Source organism: Carassius auratus, chromosome 32, assembly GCF_003368295.1.
Source record: "Carassius auratus strain Wakin chromosome 32, ASM336829v1, whole genome shotgun sequence".
In the NCBI taxonomy this organism is placed as follows: domain Eukaryota; kingdom Metazoa; phylum Chordata; class Actinopteri; order Cypriniformes; family Cyprinidae; genus Carassius; species Carassius auratus.
Genome location: NC_039274.1, coordinates 8,460,124 through 8,479,114, shown reverse-complemented (window position 1 = coordinate 8,479,114; position 18,991 = coordinate 8,460,124). Strand labels below are relative to the sequence as shown.

General features: G+C 36.9%; 1 protein-coding gene across 1 annotated transcript in view; it reads left to right on the top strand.

The window, feature by feature from the left end:
• The window catches only part of LOC113051523 (disintegrin and metalloproteinase domain-containing protein 10-like), a 71,562-nt gene that overhangs the window by 19,287 nt on the left and 33,284 nt on the right, over positions 1 to 18,991 (top strand). The window contains exon 3 of the mRNA XM_026215350.1: positions 16,726 to 16,844. Coding sequence (XP_026071135.1) covers positions 16,726 to 16,844 — 119 coding nt within the window. The remainder of the gene's footprint in view (positions 1 to 16,725; positions 16,845 to 18,991) is intronic.

Genomic DNA, 18,991 nt, shown 5'->3' with positions numbered 1-18,991 from the left:
CAGATTTTGTCTTACCATGATATACATTACCCTTATATTTTTATGACATAATATCTCTGTAGTAAATAACCAGTTCATTGCTCATGGTGGTAACTTTAATATAGCTGCCAGCTTTATACTCTACATTCCCCTCTATATTTAATCTACAGATTTCATCTGACACAAACGTTATTTGTAGACTTTATTTCACTACAGGGATTTTAGAAAGATAAAATTTTCAGTCTCTGAAAAAGTAGAGAATCTGATGAAATTGCACTGGATTTTCATGGAAGAATTATTGCAGGTTTAATACAAGTTACATTCTACAGCATCTGTGGCTTGATGTCAATTACCACAGAAAATCATTTCAACTTGTACCTCAGTTTGAATAAAAATGATCAAAGGTGTACAGCCTCTCCCCATGAAGGTCTTTGTGCATATTTATTGTAGGATTTAAAAGCAGAAATGTTGAGCTTGTATTTTCGTTAACATTCTTACATTAATTATTCGTTTTAAATATAACTTCATCTGTACAGTTTTTTTATACAGTCCCAGTATGCTCATACTGACAGCAATTTGCAGCAACAAAGAGATACAGGATATGATAAATTTTTAACAAGAGTTGGTGTTTTCTTTGACACAAGCAAAAGCTACCATTGGCAAAGAAAAAAAGTTGAGCAGAGCTCCACTGCAAATGACTAGCGACACATTAAATGTAGCATTTGTTTACTGCGTTTAAAACTTATCTAATAAAAAATTCATCAATTCATCAAGGACTTGTGATTTCAGGACTTTTAAGGACCATTAAGCACATACAAGCCTTTCACAGTATATTGTGATGGATTGAACGAACATCTGAATGAATTGAAACCAAACATGGAAACAATTAACCTTGTTTTATTAGCCTGTACTGTTGGGACTTTCTAAGAGATATTTTGCTTTCATTTTTCTCGGCCGCCCTTTTGTCGGCAGTAGTGTTCCCTTCTGGGGGTTCGGTGCCTTGCTCAAGGGTCTCACCTCAGTCGTGGTATTGAGGGTGGAAGAGAGCGCTGTTCATTCACTTGTTCTGTTTGTTGGTAGACAACTTAGACAACATTTGCTTGTATGTCAAGTTAAAAAAGTAAGCATAGACCAGAAATTACCTCTCAAGTGCAGATTAAGTACTGTACTGCACTGCACTTTTCCTTACGCACGTTTTTTTGTGGCAAGAACACTCCAAAACACACACGCAAGTCCACATAACCATCTGCTTTATTCTTGCCTGCATGTTTCTGAAAGAGTGTTCAGCAGCCTAATAATAGCACATCCCAAGTGTACTTTTATTTTCACTCTCTCTCTCTCTCTGTCTTTGCATGAAGTGAGACTAAAGGAAAAAAGCAGCTTACAAAGGAAGTACTGTTATCATTGTGTGAGTATACCACAACGGATGCTACATTTAATAGTCATTAAGGAGAAAATGTGGATGACACTAAACATAGGTGAGAACGGGGTCCGAATGTTGTGTGATTCAGTTGCTTAAAACATATTCGGATCTAATCAGAAATCCATGTGACTGCATCATATACATTTAGTGCGAAGACTCTTCTGAGACACCAGGTGAAATACTTCTAAAATACCGGTGTAAACAGCAGTCTGTCTCATCTCTATCATCCAAGATGGATGTTGATATAAGTTGTAAACAGGGCCCTTGTTTGCATGATCTCAGAGGGCTATTTCTCCCTTTGGACATCAAAGGTCTCTTTTGAAGCCATTGTACTCAAACAGGATGAAGGTCATCTATTGTGAAAGGGGTTCTGAGAGGCCAAAGTGTGAGACAAGTTGATGTGTAAGTGCTTTACAGGATCTTTGAGTTTGGCACAGCATATGAAGTTCCCATTTGTCACATGCAATGGAGTGTTTTGTCTTTAAATACATTATTCATGAATCAGTCTTATTATTTTTGAATGCTGAATGAATATAAAGAATAAAAAATTCAGTTTTGGCCGATATAAACTACCAATCATTCATGCATACATACTTTTTTTTTCCAATATCTATCTGTCTGTGTGTGTATAGAAAGAATCAATATATAAAGGAATAGGTTTAATTTTAAACTGTATTAAAATGGAAAACCGTTATTTATTTGATTTGTGAAAATATTTCACAGTATTACTTTTTACTGTATTTGTAACCAAATAAATGCAGTCTTGGTGAACCTAAGATTTAGTGAAGATTTCATTCAAAAACATTAAATATTGTAACTGACTCCACACTATTTAACTGTAGTGTACATCTAGAATCTACCAAAATTAATAATCAATACGATACAGATATATTATAGATCACTAAACTATTTATAACACGTGATATCTGACGTACTTTTGTTCACACAGCTCATTCCAGGACTGAACCTGGCACTGTTATATGGTCCCCAACCTAGAACATGTTTGCGTTCACACAGAAGGCAGTCCGGCAATTTTTCCGGGACCAACGTGCAATGTGAAAGGGGCTCAAGTGAAACACAACATCAGCCAGTGAAAATCCCCCGCATTCTCTCTTGCCCAAATGGTCTTCTGTCCCTATTCTTGGTAAAAAGAGCCAGTGTGTTTTATTGAACAGCTGGATAGTTTGCATATAACAAGCCTCTGTGTTCTCAGTTATCACTGAATGCAGTTTTGTTTAGTTTCTGACATTAACTCAGAAACTCAACCGAAAGTTCAGACACATATGGGATGGGGTGCTTCCAAACAGTTGTGTGGCTGAAAGCAGTGTATTAAGTGAGTGGAATGAATGAGTGGAATGAGTGAGCGAATGTGCGTGTGTACATGTGTGTTACATTTGGTGTGTTTTGTCTATTATTATTAGCGGTTTAAGCCGCAGTGGAGCATCATGCCAGAGGTGGAACAGAATGAGCCCTGAAGCTCATCTCTCCAAGGTGAGTCCACAGCCGTACTCATTCACCTCTGCAGAAGCAGAGAGGCTTACGAGTGAATGAATATTTAACAATGCACAGGATTCATGGGGAATCACAACACTGAATGACTTGAGCTTAGTCATTTTGAGTCTTGTGAGTAAATTCTTGCACATCTTTTCCCAGATCAGTCGACCTTTTCTCTCACTGGAAAAGTGAGGTAATCACTGTCCTGTTCCTGCAATGTCACAGGTTCTCACACACGAGTTGCAGTGATTACTTAGTCAAAATGAGCAGTGTATTTACATTAAATTACCGTACATTAGCAGTCACTTTCTTATCCAAGGTGACTTGGAGTATATCATCTATGGCACAGTCCCTCTGAAGCAACCCAACTTTATGATGGCATACTACTGCAGTAAGACAATTGCCTATAACTTCCCCAAGCTCTTTAGGTTTTGGCAAGGCTTTAGGAGACAAAAAGCATAGGCTGACTATGTCATCTCTCAGTTGATTAAAAAAAAGTCTCCAATTAAACAAAGTTGAACCGAGAGCTTGTGATTTAATCTCTAGGGAAGTAACTATATATATAAGTGTCAAAGTAGCAGTATTTTATTGACTGTTTTATGCTTTTCAGCACACATCAGTCTGATCTTATGGGAATCACTCTGTTATTTGAAGTTTTGGGTTCTTTGGTCTCAAACAATGGTTACTTTGACTGCTAAATACATACAAATTCCCCAAATTCAATTGCTTTGTAGTAGGGATGAAAAATATATAGGTTATCAAACCCTCTACACTGTGAGTAAATCACTCACATATGTGACTAAATCTTCACTCTGGTGACTAAATGATGTCCAATATTAGCCACTCGCTAATAAATTCTCAGGTTTCACCAGTGTGTGAGTTGGAGGCTAAATATAAGTTTACACTCACCGAACACTCTGACTGAGCTCTTTCACTCTCCTTCAAACGATCTGTGCTGTTTTTCAGTTCACCTGAGGCCCTGTCCCAAATGGCAGCCAAAACCCTTGCGTTCTTCCTTTGAGTCCGCACTTTCGTGACATAATGCCGCTTTGAAGGAAGTCGTGGCCTAATGGTTAGAGAGTCGGACTCCCAATCGAAGGGTTGTGAGTTCGAGTCTCGGGCCGGCAGGAATTGTGGGTGTGGGGAGTGCATGTACATTTCTCTCTCCACCTTCAATACCATGACTTAGGTGTCCTTGAGCAAGGCATCGAACCCCCAACTGCTCCCTGGGCGCTGCAGCATAAATGGCTGCCCACTGCTCCGGGTGTGTGTTCACAGTGTGTGTGTGTGTGTGTGTTCACTGCTCTGTGTGTGTGCACTTTGGATGGGTTAAATGCAGAGCACAAATTCTGAGTATGGGTCACCATACTTGGCTGAATATCACGTCACTTTCACTTTCACTTTCACTTTTTGACTGTCGGGTAGAAATATGAGTAGAAGTCCGGATGGAGAGCGCATAACAGGCGCAAGGGGGGCACTCGCGAGCACCCTTCTGAATGCTTAAATGATAAATGGGACACCCTACGGCCTTGTTGACTTACAATGGCCGCCTCATGCGCATCTGTTAAGTCCGTAACACCACAAGTGCACATGAATTATTCCATTTGGGAAAGGACCTGAATGGATGTGCAGTGCACCTGTATGTGATGTACCGTAAACACCCGTAGTGTGAAGGTGCACGACTCGCCATCGCTTTGTCTCACACATATGCAGAGAGAGAGAGAGAGAGAGAGAGAGAGAGAGAGAGAGAGAGAATTGATGCGCTACATGTAAATAATATTCTTTGTTGTATTTTCCTGTCAAAATAACGGCGTTCCTTTGGTATTCTTCAGCTTTTAAAAACTGCCGTGTTTTCCGGTAGTGGTTGGGGCTAATGTGCAAATGGCAATCTCATTGGCTGGCGCTCTCCTATTATCATCCCCATTTTGATTTCAGCAAATCTGTTCGAGTGAACGCACAAAACCTGATTAATATTCATGAATCCAGCAGCTCATTAATCATAGATATCCTTAGTGCATTTTATAGTTCTTATTATTAGCATTTGTATCATTATTATCTTATCAGTATTTTTGTTACATTTGCATTTAGTCATTTAGCAGACACTTTTATCAAAAGCGACTTACAAATGAGGACAATGGAAGCAGTAAAAACCAAAAAAAAGAGCAATATATGTATGGCTATAACAAGTCTCAGTTAGCTTAACACAGTACACATAGCAAGGGCTTTTAAATAATATATATAAAAAAATACAAATACTGTTAGAATAGATAAAGAATAGAGCCAGCTAGTGATAGTGTTTTGTTAGCTTTTTTTCCCATTTTTTTTTACAGAAACACTGAATGACCAAAAAAGCACATCATATAATGCTTGACTGACTGATGTTAAGAGTGTACTTTTCAGATATTAAAAAAGTGCCATTTTCCGAACATTTATTTGTGCGTGTGTGTGTGTGTGTGTGTATAAATGCATTATTTTATTTTTTTATGTTCTTTCTTTCTTTTCTTTTTTTTACAGTCTGGCGTGTAAACTAAATACTCATCTTTGTGTACATTTAAAACTGAAAATGATTGTTTTTGGTTTGAAAATATTTTCAAATGCACTTTATTCCTGTTGAATTTCCAGCAGCCATTTCTCCAGTTCTTTCTGAAGGATCAGTATCACGTGATCATTCTAATATGCTGATTTGGTGCTCAAGAAACCTTTCTTATTATCATCAATATTGTAAACGTTGTGCTGCTTAACATTTTTTGGAAACCATGCATTTTTTGTTTGTCAGGATTCTTTGACGCAGAGAAAAGCTTTTTTTTTTAAGTCTAAAGGATCTATTTGCCAGTTTTATACACAAGTCCAATCACTTAGAAAAGTAAAAGCACAATTTTAAGTTCATGTCTAGTAAAAATGCTGCAACATTAATTACAACAACACTGAATCCTTTCTTAGCAAGCACCACAAAAGATTCTCTCTCTGTCTCGTTTACTCACTAACACTTTTTCATAATTTGAGTGATCTCTACAGTCCAAATATGTCCTATCTGTAGCAGTATGTGCTGTATAGGGGATGTTGACTCATCACCAGATGCGTTCTTTATGATTTTTGTACTGAAAAGTTCTTAGAAAGCTTTTCCACGGTTAGCAGCTTCTGCACCTGAATCTCTGCGTCTGTCTCTACAGTTGTTCTTATTCATCTACACCTCACTCACTCTCACCATCTCCTCTCTCTGTAGAGTAACTCTTGCTCAACTTCCTCAGTGGCTTCACATCTCAGTGGCTTTTCCTCTGTTTTATAATTGTTTGTTTCTAGGAAATTTTAGGAAAGTGTTTTATTGTTTGTTTTTGAAGTTTATTATGCTTACCAAGGCTGCATGGTTTTGTTCAATTATGTTTTATTATGAAATATTATTACAATTTAAAACCATTTTCTATGGTCATATGTTTTAGAATGTAATTTTGTTTAATCTAAACATCTTCATGGTTTTTGCCTTTGGTCGTCTCACTGGGTATTGTTAGACAGTATTTTTTGTGACGCTACTTCAGTAGGATTCATATTTTATACAACATACCTATTAATTGTGTGTAATTAAATAATCACATTTCAGTTCTAGGAATCAGATTTCTCACCAGTGCTTTGCTCTTGCCCGCAGTGCAACAGTCTGCAATTAATTCTGTTGTATTGATTCTGTGTGGCATGCAGCATTGAACACAGACAGACTGGCAAGGAAAGTTGATTCAGGTCTGCTGTGTTCTGAAGAATCAATGGCTTCTCCGGCATCTCACAATTCATTCCCCATTTTCATGGTTTTTGTGTACTCATAGAGCAAGGGTCCAAGTGCATACACTGTAAAAAATAATTCAGTGGCTTAGTAAATTTCACAAAAATAAAGAGCTATATTTACTTAATAAAATCTTTTGAAATCATTTAAGTGATATTTTGAGTGGGTCAGGTTAAAAATAATAATTAAAAATCCAACAAATAATTTCTCTAAAATTTACATATATTATTTAAGTTTATGTAATGAAAATAAATAAGTATTTAACTAACTAATTATATTTTTAATATACCCTCAATGTTTCTGGTGAATTCTAATAGAAATATTTGATAATTATTTACTTGTACTGATCTGTTTTAGAAACTAAAATTATTAAGTATTTCCTACCAATTTTCCTAAATAAAGTTCCAGCTTAATAAATGACGGTTTAAATAAATTGAGTAAATTTCGCGGCTAAAGTGATCACGTGTGCAGCTCCGCAGGAAAAAAAAATCTGCTTTCCTCAGCAGAGACGTCGACTAGCCATACTCCTCACAACTCCTGGTAAGTAACGTTAGTCAGCTAATCCTACTTACGTTTTTAACACTTTATTATAAAGTTAATAATTATTAAGCATTTCCTAACAATTGTCTTTGTATTTTACGTCATCTTCAACAAGTTTCGTAGCTTAATCGAAGTCACCTGAAGGACGGCTTTCCTGAGTTTCCTCAGCAACGGCAAGACCCGCACTCCTCTCATATCGTGGTACGTTATGTAATTTAGCCAGCTAAAACTAAATATGTTTGTGATGTTTAATTCAGAAGTTAATTATTAAGGATTTCCCAACAATTGTGTTTGTATTTTTCGTCATCTTAAGAATTTAACAAGTTTCGCGGCTCAAGCAAGAGGCACCTGTCACTGAAGGACTGCTTTTCTCAGCAACGACGTGAACAGCATTACTCGAATTTCATGTAAGTAACGTTAGTCATTTTATAACGATGTATATTTGCAATACTTTATTCAAAAGTTGATTAAACATTGACCTTGTGTACGTGTACATAACAGTGTAGTTTTCTAAGTTAGTTAGTGGGGCAGCGATATGTATGTTGGGGTTTTTTTTTTTTTTTTTTTTTTTTGGAGTGGGTTAACGTTCGTACTATTTGGATCACCGTTTATTTCAACCGCCATTTGAAAGTCTAACGATAAGTGTAACCGTGGTCCAGCAACTATAACTATACATGCCCAATGGAAAACGATTTTGTACAGGTTCCCCTTTGGGGTCAGTGGCTTGTCAAAAGGGAACACATCATTTATGAACTTTCAAATGACAACATTCTGTCTTGTAAAAAGCTGTCACGTTTTTGTAAAACATCATAATTACTACATGAACTCAAGTATGAGCTCTTAAATCACCACTACAAATACGCCATGCAAAAGTATTTAAAATGGCGTGGACATAACATAGACTGGTGCGTTTTAATCAGCTCCCACTATGGGGAGTCAGCCAGTTTAAGGCCTGCTCCGTTGTAAAATCATTCTAGTGCACTGAAACCTAGATCACATACAATATCGGTCAAAAGTTTGAAAACAGTAAGCTTTTTAATGTTTTTAAAATAAGTTTCTTAAGCTCATTAAGCTTGCATTTATTTAAAAAAAAATGCAGAAAAAACAACCGTCTATCCCCCCACCCTCTATCGCCATTTGGCTAGTAATTTTATATATATATATATACATTAAAGCCGAATTTTCATTCCATTACTCCAGTCACCGCAGCTGTTTCACAACAAATCCAGACCTGGTGGGTATTGAAGGACAGCGGAGGCTGGGGGAGGGGTACATTGTTTTAATTTTAATTAAAGTAATATTTTTGTTCCCTGAAACAGATCAGTTTAATTTTGCATCCTTAAATAGTTTGATTTCAAGTAGTGCAATTAAACAAGCTTTTTTGTTTCAAAACCATTAGTCATTTTACTTAAATATTAAACATGTTTATAAAGAAATTGGTTGAAACAATGCTGACCTCAATAAAAGCCTATAGCATTGATTTACAGCATAGAAGCTCGCAGTTGGTCTCTTTTCATTTTTTTTTTAGGTTTATTGTTAAAAATAAATGTCCCTATGTAGAAAATTAACCTGTCCTCTTGTTAAGAAGAATGCTGTTAATTTTTGCAACTCCTCCCCCTAGTAAACTTTGTTTGAGATTTTACCTATCATATGGTCCAACAGAATGTTTGCTTCTTCAGGTGCTATTTGTTTTGTGTATTTGTCGCTTTCTTGTAACATTCAGGTTTGAATGTAAGCTCTAACCAGTTATCTTTAAAATTTGCCTGTAGGGTTCAGCTGATCTACCGGTCTTCGTACAAGCGGAGTTGGCAGAGGAGGTCATAAAAATCTACATCCTTCGGGACAATGATGGGGCCGTCAGCAATGTAGGAGTTGTGATTGAGGGCATCACTGTCTTCCGCAATCTTGGGAATCTCAGCAGAGCCTGCTGCTATCTTTTGGGAGTCACGTATGCATTGGATTTGAGATATCCCAAGACCCACAAATACAGGTCCTTCTCAAAAAAATTAGCATATTGTGATAAAGTTCATTATTTTCCATAATGTAATGATGAAAATTAAACGTTCATATATTTTAGATTCATTGCACACCAACTGAAATATTTCAGGTCTTTTATTGTTTTAATACTGATGATTTTGGCATACAGCTCATGAAAACCCCACATTCCTATCTAAAAAAAAATAGCATATTTTATCCAACCAATAAAAGAAAAGTGTTTTAATACAAAAAAAGTCAACCTTCAAATAATTATGTTCAGTTATGCACTCAATACTTGGTCGGGAATACGTTTGCAGAAATGACTGCTTCAATGCGGCGTGGCATGGAGGCAATCAGCCTGTGGCACTGCTGAGGTGTTATGGAGACCCAGGATGCTTCGATAGCGGTCTTAAGCTCATCCAGAGTGTTGGGTCTTGCATCTCTCAACTTTCTCTTCACAATATCCCACAGATTCTCTATGGGGTTCAGGTCAGGAGAGTTGGCAGGCCAATTGAGCACAGTAATACCATGGTCAGTAAACCATTTATCAGTGGTTTTGGCACTGTGAGCAGGTGCCAGGTCGTGCTGAAAAACGAAATCTATATCTCCATAAAGCTTTTCAGCAGATGGAAGCATGAAGTGCTCCAAAATCTCCTGATAACTAGCTGCATTGACCCTGCCCTTGATAAAACACAGTGGACCAACACCAGCAGCTGACATGGCACCCCAGACCATCACCGACTGTGGGTACTTGACACTGGACTTCAGGCATTTTGGCATTTCCTTCTCCCCAGTCTTCCTCCAGACTCTGGCACCTTGATTTCCGAATGACATGCAAAATTTGCTTTCATCCGAAAAAAGTACTTTGGACCACTGAGCAACAGTCGAGTGCTGCTTCTCTGTAGCCCATTTCCTGCACTCGCCTGTGCACGGTGGCTCTGGATGTTTCAACTCCAGACTCAGTCCACTGCTTCCGTAGGTCCCCCAAGGTCTGGAATCGGTCCTTCTCCACAATCTTCCTCAGGGTCCGGTCACCTCTTCTCGTTGTGCAGTGTTTTTTGCCACACTTTTTCCTTCCCACAGACTTCCCACTGAGGTGCCTTGATACAGCACTCTGGGAACAGCCTATTCGTTCAGAAATTTATTTCTGTGTCTTACCCTCTCGCTTGAGGGTGTCAATGATGGCCTTCTGGACAGCAGTCAGGTCGGCAGTCTTACCCATGATTGCGGTTTTGAGTAATGAACCAGACTGGGAGTTTTTAAAAGCCTCAGGAATCTTTTGCAGGTGTTTAGAGTTAATTAGTTCATTCAGATGATTAGGTTAATAGCTTGTTTAGAGAACCTTTTCATGATATACTCATTTTTTGAGATAGGAATTTTGGGTTTTCATGAGCTATATGCCAAAATCATCACTATTAAAACAATAAAAGACCTGAAATATTTCAGTTGGTGTGCAATAAATTAAATATATGAAAGTTTAATTTTTATCAGTACATTATGGAAAACAATGAACTTTTATCACAATATGCTAATATTTTGAGAAAGACCTGTACTCACTTAAGTTGTTCCAAAAACTGTTTCTTGAGCTGGATCTTCCAAAACTCTCTGTTAATGTTCAGAGGTTAAAAAAATTATCTTCTTGCATAGTAGTGGTTCATGATCATCCCACTGAATGGGTATTCCTGATGGAAGTGTTTCTGTTATCGGATTAATTCTGTTGAAGGGATAGTTCACCCAAAAAGATGATGTTGTCATAATTTACTCTCCCTCAATTTGTCCCAAACCTGTACGAGTTTCTTTCTTCTGTTGAACACAAAAGATATTTTAAGTGAAGTGACTGACATTCAGCCAAGTATTAAAGAGTGTTGGTTAACGCATTTAAAGGTTGCCATTGACTTTGCATAGTATACTTTTTTTCCTACCATGGAAGTCAATGGCAACTTTCAACTGTCTGTTAACCAACATTCATTAAAATATCTTTTGTGTTCAACAGAAGAAAGAAACTCGTACAGGTTTGGGACAACTTGAGGGCGAGTACATTATGACAACATCATCTTTTTGGGTGAACTATCCCTTTAATATTGATGTAAGTGTTGCTTTTATTTTTTTTTTATGGTTTAATGAGTGGTAATGAGTGTGACTGCAAATGGCTGGTATGCACCAGGAACAAAGTAAGATGTCATTTCTCTTACGGCTATCGTATTTTACATGTAATCTATTTGAATACTAAGATGGATGAAATGTTTCATAAGGTTTAATCATTTCCCTTATGGCTACTTTACAGTTTTTAATTTTTGCAATCTACTGGAATATTAAAATGGATAAAATGTTTCAAAGGTTGATTTTAGACATTGTCTAATGTTTAATTGACAAATAAATGTTTAATAAAAAATGTGTTTCTTTCTTTATTTGGTTTTATTATATTAATTGTAAAGGGTAAATAGTGTAAAAAAAAAAAGTGAATGCAACATTTTGATAATTTATAGTCCAATATTAAGTTAAATTCACTTTTACATGTAGTAAACATAGCACATTTGTTTGGTTAAATTTCATCCAATATTTCAATTATATCTACTCAATATTTTTTGTTTATTTTACATAGAATTTCAGTTGTGGTGTTTTATAATTTTGATTATATCTAATTAATTTTATTTCTCATATAAAGTTATTCAGTTATTCAGATTTACTTAATTTTTTTACTTACAATTACTCAATTTAAACAGTATATTTCATTGATTTCACAGCTTTAAAATTTACTCAATTTTTTTGAGTGTAAAAATGTTTCACCAAAAAAATTGAGTAAATAATAGTTAAACTTTTTACAGTGTAGCCCTCCAGCAGCCAGATGGGCCGATCTGTGTCTCAGTAATGAGTCCTTAGAATGGGGTGTGGGGTAAAAAAAAAAAAGGTAGCTTTAAGGAAGAGAGAAGGACAGTAGGAGAGAAAAGGCCAAAGTCCAGCTCAGAGAAGCCAGGGCCCTGATTTCTGCTGTGATTTACAATGAGCCCCAGCAAAAGAAACAATCTAAACTCACTCAAGGTCTTCTTATCTAGCAGTGTACATTTGGTCATTGTGCTTGCCCGATGTTTCTGCAGATCATTCACCCCTGTATAGATGAGGAGAGAGTTGGCTGCTGCAGTCACTTTCTACATTTTGTGTCAGGTTTATAGGATCACAAATTGAAAATTTGTTGTTGTGTACATTTAATTATTAATTTATTGTTGTTCTATTAATTTGTGCTATTATTAAAACAAAGTTGTGCTTTCATTTACTGTTACTGGTGGTGTTGTAACATTAGTTTTTGTTTCTTCTTATTATTAATAATATTATAATTTATTTTATTTTCATTAATGTTTTTGTTTTGTTTTAATATATTTATTATTATTATTATTATTATTGTTATTATTATTATTAATTAATTAAAAAAATAATTTCTGTTTTGAGGTACATTACTGTTGTTGTTGAGGACAGTCATTTAAGGCAGGTAGACCCAGATCAGGTCAGTGAGTCAGGCAGTTGTGTAATTTAGGGATGTTCTTCTCATTAGTGCCTAATTCAGCTGCCATCTCTCACAGTTATCTATAACAACCTTTATTCTTCCCCCGTCTTTCATTTGCTTGCACTTTAAAGTCTGTTTTCCTTCTCAATCCTTATCATTCTCTCTCACACAGACTCCTCGCACTGTTTACCGCCCCATCTCCTGTCTGTCATAGAGCACTAAAGCATTCCTTTATCACTCTGTAGTAAACAAAAGGAGCATCGTATACTCAGTAAATCTCCTGTTGCTATATCACTCTGGCTTTATATAGACTCATGTAGTTGCTGTATATGCTTTTGGCATATCCTTTTTTTTTATGACTGTCATTACTCTGCATCAGAAATCCACTTCTTCTCAGATTAGGGGGCTGAGCTGGTGGATGTCATTAATTTCAGATGCATTACTGTAAACGTAATTGAAAGTGCTGAGTGCTTGGTAATTACATTGCACATGCAGCTTGGACTAAATTGGGTCTGACTGCGATCGGGTGTGATATTCCCGAAACTGCCTTTAGTAGTGAAAGTGATGCCGCCGAGGGACAAAAGATCACAGTTGGAACCTAGATGCCTTACTTTGGCTTTTAGGATGTTCAAACAAAGTGGTTTGCTGGGCGCTTGACAACTGCAATGGAAATGTGTTGATTCACTGTGGAGCTAATGAAGGCTTGCTGGTGTTCTGCTGATGAGGGGATTTCTTCTGGCTCTGAGGTCGAGTGCTGTTGGTGGTGAGACCCATTAAAATCACAATCAGACGTCTGCTTGCATATTAGGGCTGCAGAATGAAATTAATTGTTTCTATTCTGTTTCTCTATTTCCACAAATATTACAATATTTTTGTAGGCATCCTGTTCTCTCAGGATATGTTTTTGTGATTTTTGTGTAGACCTACGTTTTTACATTTTGCTGAGTTCAGTTGTTTGTTTGTTTTTTTTTGTGATTTTTTTTTTTTGTAGTATTTACAAACACTCTGATTTCCCAGATGTTGCCATCATCACATTAGGATAAACACAGCCCTCTGCAGTAGTGTTAAGTGGAAATGCTGATAATTTGTGTGAGAAGCAAACGGCCGAAGGCGGTGATGCTCTCTAATCTAGCACTGTGTCGACCCAAGGTAGTGCTGACCAACAAAGTCAGTATCTCTGGAAATTAATTAATCTGGTTCCGGTTCTGGTTCCTCTTAACGATTCCTGTGGCTTAATGGTTCTAATAATACTCCTGTTGGTGCGTTTGAAAAAGAGAAAGTTCTGTTCATAAGTAAACTATTATTAAAAATAGTTTTACTTAAATCTAGTAAAACTGTTCTTACAGAAGGAACACCTTAAATGCAATCTAATTATCCCACTATTTTATGTTATATTTTAGTACAGTGTTCCTTCTGCATCAGTGGGATGAAATGCACTTGTAAGAAACCTAATGGACCGAAGTATAATTGGAAAAGAAAATGGAGAGTTTTTGCCTCCCACCCATGGTACTATAAAACTTATACTTGTTTTTAAAAGGTTTTTTTTTTTCGTCTTTGCTTTCTTTTTTTTTCTTTTTCTTTTTTCTTATTTACAATACTTTAAGCAGGCATACTCTTGCATATTTTATGAATCGAACCAACAAAAAAAAAATAATATATTGAGAGTGGGACAATTAGCCTAACTACTGAGAAAATCTGGACAAGAAAGATCATTTTTGCATATAATGATCAATAAAGATATATATATATATATATATATATATATATATATATATATATATATATATATATATATATATATATATTTATCTGCAGATGCACCAGAGGTGGGGATATAGAAATCACCACTGTTGGCTTTTACATTGTTTTTTAAGTCATGCACTGGTTTGAGATGGATGGCAAAGACTCTGAATGGCTGTGGTCTCTGGGGGGAAATGTGATGCTCTGTGGTCTCCTCTATGACTCATATGGCTAGATGAGGTGTAGACCGAGCAAGTGTGTTGGGGTTTTGGGTGCTTGGGTGGTTTTGAAGTGTAAGCCCACCATGGAATGTTGAATGCCCACCGGCGGATGTTGTTCATGAGCTGAGTCACATGTTGACGAAGGTTCTCTGAGTTAGACACTGGGTTTTTGAAAACTTTGAGACTTCCTGCATTACTTCCTTTTGTCTGAGCACAACACGTCTCCGGATCTTTCAAGAAAGAACACGTAAAATGCTCACTCCTCAAATCTCTGCTAATGTGTCCACCCAGAAATGGTAGGTGCTGATACCTATCAGTGCTTGTCGTGAGGTATTCATGTCTTTTGTGTGTTAAAGCACTGGTTAGTGACTCTGTGAATTGTATGAACATAACTGTTCTACTGTACTCCTAATGTCCTTCTGTACTAGAGAATGTGTACTACAGGCTTTTATGTTTACTACCAAGTGGGAGTTGCCGTTAACATTAACAATTTACTGTCAGTGTATGTCTCACAAAACCTCCTGTCTAAAGGAATAATTCCCATTTAAGCATTAAATCATTAATCACTTTCATGTTCAAAACTTTTTTTCCTTATACTTTTATGATATTGCCTTTTTTTCCCTTTTTCAAGCTTGAAAGCCTTACTCAATGTAGTTTTGTTAAAAAGAGAAACCAGTTTGATAAAAAAAACAGTCCCTTTTGAGTCCCACAGAAGAAATAGTTCAAAAGGTTTTAAACAATATGAGGGTCAGTAATTGTTGGTAGAATTGTATTTTTTTAGGTTTATATCTCTGAATTAGATTAAGCGATTAGTTGATGATGCTATTATATAGGGTCGAAGTGAGGAGGATATAGTGTTTAGAACTAGCTGCAAATAAAAACATTTGAGGTCTATGGAGTCCTCTTATTTAGAAGGCTGTGTAGTGGAAATATATGTAAGTTTACTTGGCTGTACATTGTAAATGTCTGTGTGTCCTCATTTAGGAGGGTGTGTGTGTCTATGTGAATGTTAGTTTTAATTAGAGAGAGTTCTTAGAATGGCCGGACCTCCTCCACCTGTCCGTTCTCCCTCCAGGACTCTTTGTACTTTAGTTTCCTCTCGCTCTCCTTTTCCTCCTACTCCTCTTCATTTCCCACTCTCTCTCATTGTTGTTCTCAGTTTCCTCATGACAGTACGCACGTATGTTAGCAGTGAGTCTCACCTGCAGAAAGGTCAAACTCATGCTGGGTGGAGCACTGAGCAGCTGTCCTGTACATTAGGAGTGTTTACTACAGGGACATGGCTCCACCCCTTCGGCTTTGAGTCGTCCTGTTCCTTTACTGAGCCTCTTATGAAATTCAGCTTTGTGCTTTTTCAGGTGCAATGCCTTTTCTCTAGCTAACATAATTAAAATCTCCCATGAAGAGGCACATCTTGTCCACAGCTTTCATCTGGCTCTTTTAGTCCTCTGATATATTAGATACAAGGGCTTCACACACACACAAACACACAGACTCAGCTGCACGAGCATGGCTGATGCCTGATCCCGTTTATCCTGAGGGAATCCATGATTGCAGGGTGGTCAGTGCCACTTCAGCAGAGCATGACATTTTTTTCTCTCTCTCTCTGTTCTGTCAACAGAACAAATGACTGATGTAATCTGCACACACAGTACTCTGCAGAAAGCTCTGTGGGTATTAATAGACTTGTAATGCCATATACATTCTCCATCCCTTGTATGTTTGTTTATTAAAACATATCGGGCAACCGATCTATCGGCATGGTCGATTTTTTTTATTGCCATCGGCCGATACAAGGATGTTGTGAGGAGTGAAGTAAATGAGAAACATTTTTTTGGCAGTGAGTAATGCTGTTTGGCAGATCTCCCGTATTCCTCCTTTATCTCATAGTTTCAGTAATGTGCTGCATCATGACTCTTATTCTGACTTGGCTCAGACTGTTAGTATTTTGGTGTGTGTTGCACAGCATCCCAAATATGTGTGTCTGTTGGGACACATTTTTTGTACACTCGTGGGCAACTTCACAGTCCATTAATCTTGTTCTCTCTCTCTCTCTCTCCCTCTCTCCCTCTCCTTCCATCAGGCATTTTAACCTTCGGATGAAGAGGGACACCTCTCTCTTCGCTCCCGATCTGAAGGTGGAGGTTTCTGGAGAAGAGATTCCCTATGACACCTCTCACATTTACACTGGAGAAATTTATGGTGAGCGTGGCATCTTTTCAGCACTCACACATGCACACACTTTTACATAAAGGCATGCATCCACCCCAACACACTTCCTGAGTTGCCGGGGAAATGTTGTCTCCATCTATTGTATTTGTACACTCTTTTTGAAGATGTAGAGTGATTTTTGTGAAGCTCTGGTAAGGTAGAGAATAATTTTGATATAGTGAGGAAAACGTCTTAAAAGGAAAAATTTTTGGTGGTATTGTACTTTCATGTGATCCACAGAAAATGCCTAAAACTTTGGGGGAAAAGTACCCTATGATGAATGAGTGGCTCAGGTTATGCCATCCCATAGCGCAAATTCATACAACTTTTTTTTTAATGTTAGAATTTTGTCAAGACACTGAATGCAATTATTTTATGTAAAACACTTCAAAACACACAAATTCTGCTAGGACACATTTTAAACAGTTGCCTGGTTCTAATGTTAGATTGTAAAGCTTTCTACTTTCTTTTGTCACTGATAATTTTAATCCAGTCACTTTATAAATTTTGAGCATTTTCTTTACAGTCAGTACTTTCAGATCTCATCTTTTGCACAAGTGAATGAAATGCCTTGTTCAGTTACTCTTCATTTTCATTTGATAATTTCTGAAGTTTCTGATCTGACATCATGACATCTGTATCATCACTTTATTCTCATTATGTACCTAGTAGTGCGATGAGGCACTGAACCTGACTGATGATGGGTACAGCTTGGGATAAGCACACATTAGTGAGATCGGAGCAATTACCTTTGTACTTGAAATGATGGACAGAAACTACTTTCCTTTTTCTCTTCATCTGATCAGGCATCCTTACTGACTCTGAACATCTCCCCTGACCCTGTTACTGACACACCCTTTCAGTTTCTGAATTCCTCTGAGTGGATTCATGTAATTTCCTGCTTACCACAGGATGCTTCATAATAACTGGTATTGTCAGGAGATGACGTTCATGTGATCTGGTGATATGAGTGAGTGAAGGACTTTAGGCCTGAGGAAGTAAACATGGTTGAGAATTGTTCTAAACTGTTTATTTATTGGAAGTGATGAATTAACTCTAATAAACAATGCTATCGCTCACCTTTAAAACAGTAGATTTTTTAACACCACAGATCAAAAATGGCAAGTTATCGGATCAACTTTTTACTGGCAGTTTAAGAATGAAAATGTACACATTTTTTTATTGATATTTTGTTTCTTGAGGATGTTTTAAATATTTTTTTAAAGTATTGTATTACAGCATTGAAGGTGAGACGCCTCTTACATTTTGAATAAAATGAAAATGGCAAAATTTACTGTTGATGAAAACTAGTAAAAGCTAGTAATTGTTTAAGATAAATGTAGAAAGTCAATCATATATGTTGGAGATTGTTATATACATTTCAGAATGTATGAAAATGTGATAAAGTATTACCTTTGTTCAGCAAGGGCATACAATTTAAGGTTATTATTATTATTGTGGCATACATATGACGTGATGAGCACACGCTCAATTATAAATTTCGACATGTCAGAGCATCACTGTGTAGAAGTGTATCAAGTTAATAACCCAGATTAATCATTTTGACTCACTGTGAGGCACTCACCAGCATCAATATGAAATATTGATTACAATTAACAATATTTTTGTCAAAAGACAAAACTATGACTGAAACACTTATCTGTACTGCTCATTTCTGTCTCTTCTGAATTTGTACACACTTTCCCAAAAATGTTTGAAATGAAAAAGCCAATTTATCTTCTTTTTCCCAGCCTTTCTCTAACCCTCTCGCTCCCTCTCTCCCCCTTTGTTATCCATTAGCACACTTTGTACTCTCTAAACGATAAACATTGCTCGGTGCTTAATCTTGTAACCTCTAGTATTCACAGAAGAGCTTGAAGCAGGCCGGGATGGCACAGGTTCTCTGTGGAATTGCAGAGATATTAACAATACTTCTCTTTGATAGCAGAGGAGCTGATCCAGCGAGACCTTGATGGGGCGATGCGGAATAAAAAAGGTTTTCAGGAGGTCATGACAGTAGAAGCAGTGCAACTATAATTATAGACTATGTCTATAATCCCCTCCACTTTAAAGCGGTACTAAACTGCAGTGGAAGCACAAACTGAGACAAGCCAAGCCATAACATGCAGTGTAAAAGC